At 44.2% G+C, this 2,574-nt stretch overlaps 1 protein-coding gene across 1 annotated transcript in view; it reads left to right on the plus strand.

Annotated features, from left to right (window-relative positions):
• EMH_0029150 (SNF2 family N-terminal domain-containing protein, putative) overlaps positions 1-2,574 on the plus strand; it is a gene marked incomplete at both ends in the record, with an annotated part of 8,864 nt that overhangs the window by 1,376 nt on the left and 4,914 nt on the right. Inside the window, 2 exon segments of the mRNA XM_013494252.1 lie at positions 1-337; positions 1,888-2,381. Of these exon segments, the coding sequence (XP_013349706.1) occupies positions 1-337; positions 1,888-2,381 (831 nt within the window).

A 2,574-nucleotide genomic window follows, 5' to 3' on the forward strand; every position in this document is an offset into this window, starting at 1 on the left:
TGCAGCAGCAGCAGCAGCAGCAGCACTGCATCCAAAGAAGACAGAGATGCGTTTGTTTTTACGTCGATTGGGAGGAAGATATGTTACAGAGACAGGAGAAGAAGAAGCAGCTCTAACAGCTAAGCTGCAGCAGCTGCAGCAGGAGCTCAACCGTGTACACTTACTCATGGGTAGGGGGCCCCCAGTGCAGCAGCAGAAAGATCCCCCAAAGTGTTTGTGCGGAGCAGCATGCTTGGATGCTGCTGTTGCTGCTGCTGCAGCAGGAGCAGATGTTGCTGCTGTGCTGCAGCAGCAGCAGCAGCTACCACTCCATGGAGATACCATCATGGCGGAGATGGTAACCTTTCAAGATCTCGTTAGTGATGAACACAAAGAAAAAAGAAAAGGATTCAGAAACTTCGCAGGCAAGCTCCCTTTGCTGCTGCTGCTGCTGCTGTTTCTGCTGCTGCTGCTGCTGGTGTTGCTGCCGTTGCTGCTGCTGCTGCTGCTGCTGCTGCTGTTGCTGCTGTTGCTGCTGCTGCTGCTGCTGTTGCTGCTTGGGTTGCTGCTGCTGCTGACCCTGTTTCTATTCCTTTTCCTATTTAATTTCTGTATTTGTTTCTGCTTTCCCCCGTCTTCTTCGCTGGTGTTTCTGCTCCATCCCTATATCTCTTTTTATTACGTTTCTATTCCAAATTTATTTTCGTTTCAATTCATATTTATTTTTTTATTTGAATTCCTTTTCTATTTCCACTTTATTTTCTCTTTAATTTCAGTTTCAGTTTCTATTTCCACTCAACTTTCCCTTGAAAAAAAAATTTGAATTTTTTTTTGAATTTTTTTTTTCGAGTTCAACTTTCACTTAATTTGAATTTCAGTTTCAGTTTCTACTGAAATTTCGATATTTATATGAATTTGCATTTCTTTTTCTATGGGGATTTCGCTTCTATTTTCTTTCATTTTCCTCTTTAATTTCAACAGAATTTTATATTTCTATATTTGTTTTAATTGGAATTTTAATTTTAATTTGATTTCCGTTTTTATTTGAAGTTTCATTGCAAGTTGCATTTCATCTTCGATCTCAGCGTGTATTGATTTCAGTTCATGTTTCGTATCGGTTTCTGTTTGCGCACCAGGTAAACGTCGATGAAAATTATGATTTTTGGCTTAAAAAAAGCGTAGAATATATAAATAAATAATATTAATGTATTTATTTTTTATTTTTTTTCTTTTTAGGGCTCTGTAAACGTCAAGTTGATGGTCAGGCTCGTCGCCGCTGTCAACGCCAAGAGGAAGCAGAACGTCTATGGCGGCAACAAGCAAAGATACTGAGTGCAGCAGTTTCATCTTTTTGGGTGAAAGTTGAACATATAGTTTGGGAGGATCAGAAGCGAGCGTTGCAGTCGCAGCTGCAGCAACAAAAAGAAAAAAATTTCAACAGATTCGTGCAGAAAGCACTACGAGTATCCAAGGCAATCGCTGGAGGTATTCGAAAGGTAATACAACACTCATCCTCATCTTCATGTTGCTGCTCATCATGCTGCTGCTGCTGCTGCTGCTGCTGGTGCTGCTGTTGGCGGTGACGGTGGTGGCGGTGCTGCTGTTGATGCTGATGCTGCTGCTCGCCGATGATGATGCTGCTGCTGGAAGTGCTGATGCTGGTGGTGCTGCTGCTGATGCTGCTGCTGCTGCTTGTTATGGCGCTGCTGCTGCTGCTGCTGCTGCTGCTTGTTATGGCGCGGATGCTGCTGCTGCTGACTCGTTTCTTATCAACAACTGAACGCGCTTCTAAACCCCAGCTCCGCGAGTCTGCTGCGGGTGCATGCATCCCTGACGGAGGCGTCGCTGCGGCCGTTTTGCCGCAGGCTCCGAGGGTTTAGGGTTTAGGGTTTAGGGTTTACATTGTAGGTTTGGAGTGTATGGGGAGCTGTCTGTGGTGTCTGCGGTGTACAGACACAAGACGGGGGCGCTGACGGTATTGGGGAGGCGGCTAGCCCTCGTGAAGAAAGCAAACAACATCAGCGAAACATGCAGCAACAGCAGCAGCAGCAGCAGCAGCAGCAGCAACAACAGCAAAAGCAACGGCGGCGTGTACAGTCGCCGCGGAGTTCAAAGGAGGACAAATCCAGCGCAGCAGCAGCTTCATCCTCAGCAGCAGCAGCAGCAGCAGCAGGAGAAGCAGCAGCAGCAGCAGCAGCAGCAGCAGCAGCAGGAGGGGGTGATGATGAGGAGTTTGATGCCTCAGGAGAACAGGCAGAGCAGCAAGAGGCTGAGGATATGCAGCTCGATGCAGAAATGGAAAAAGAAGAAGAAACAGAAGAAAATGAATTAAATAATAACAACGAAAGCGAAGCAAATGATCTAAAAAAAGAGGCAGAAGAACCTCTTGAAGAACTGCTCAAGTATAATACACTATTTCAGGGTTTAGGGTTTAGGGTTTAGGGTTTAGGGTTTAGGGTTTAGGGTTTGGGGTATTATTGTATTGTTGTATGTGTTTTTGTTGGTTTGTTATTTAAATTAATATTTGTTTGTTTTTTTTTTATATTTCATTCGCTTGTTGTTCTTTTTTTTTTTTTTTTTTTTTTTTTTTTTTTT

Source organism: Eimeria mitis, genomic scaffold (assembly GCF_000499745.2).
Source record: "Eimeria mitis Houghton genomic scaffold, Emh_scaff1090, whole genome shotgun sequence".
Classification (NCBI taxonomy): Eukaryota; Apicomplexa; class Conoidasida; order Eucoccidiorida; family Eimeriidae; genus Eimeria; species Eimeria mitis.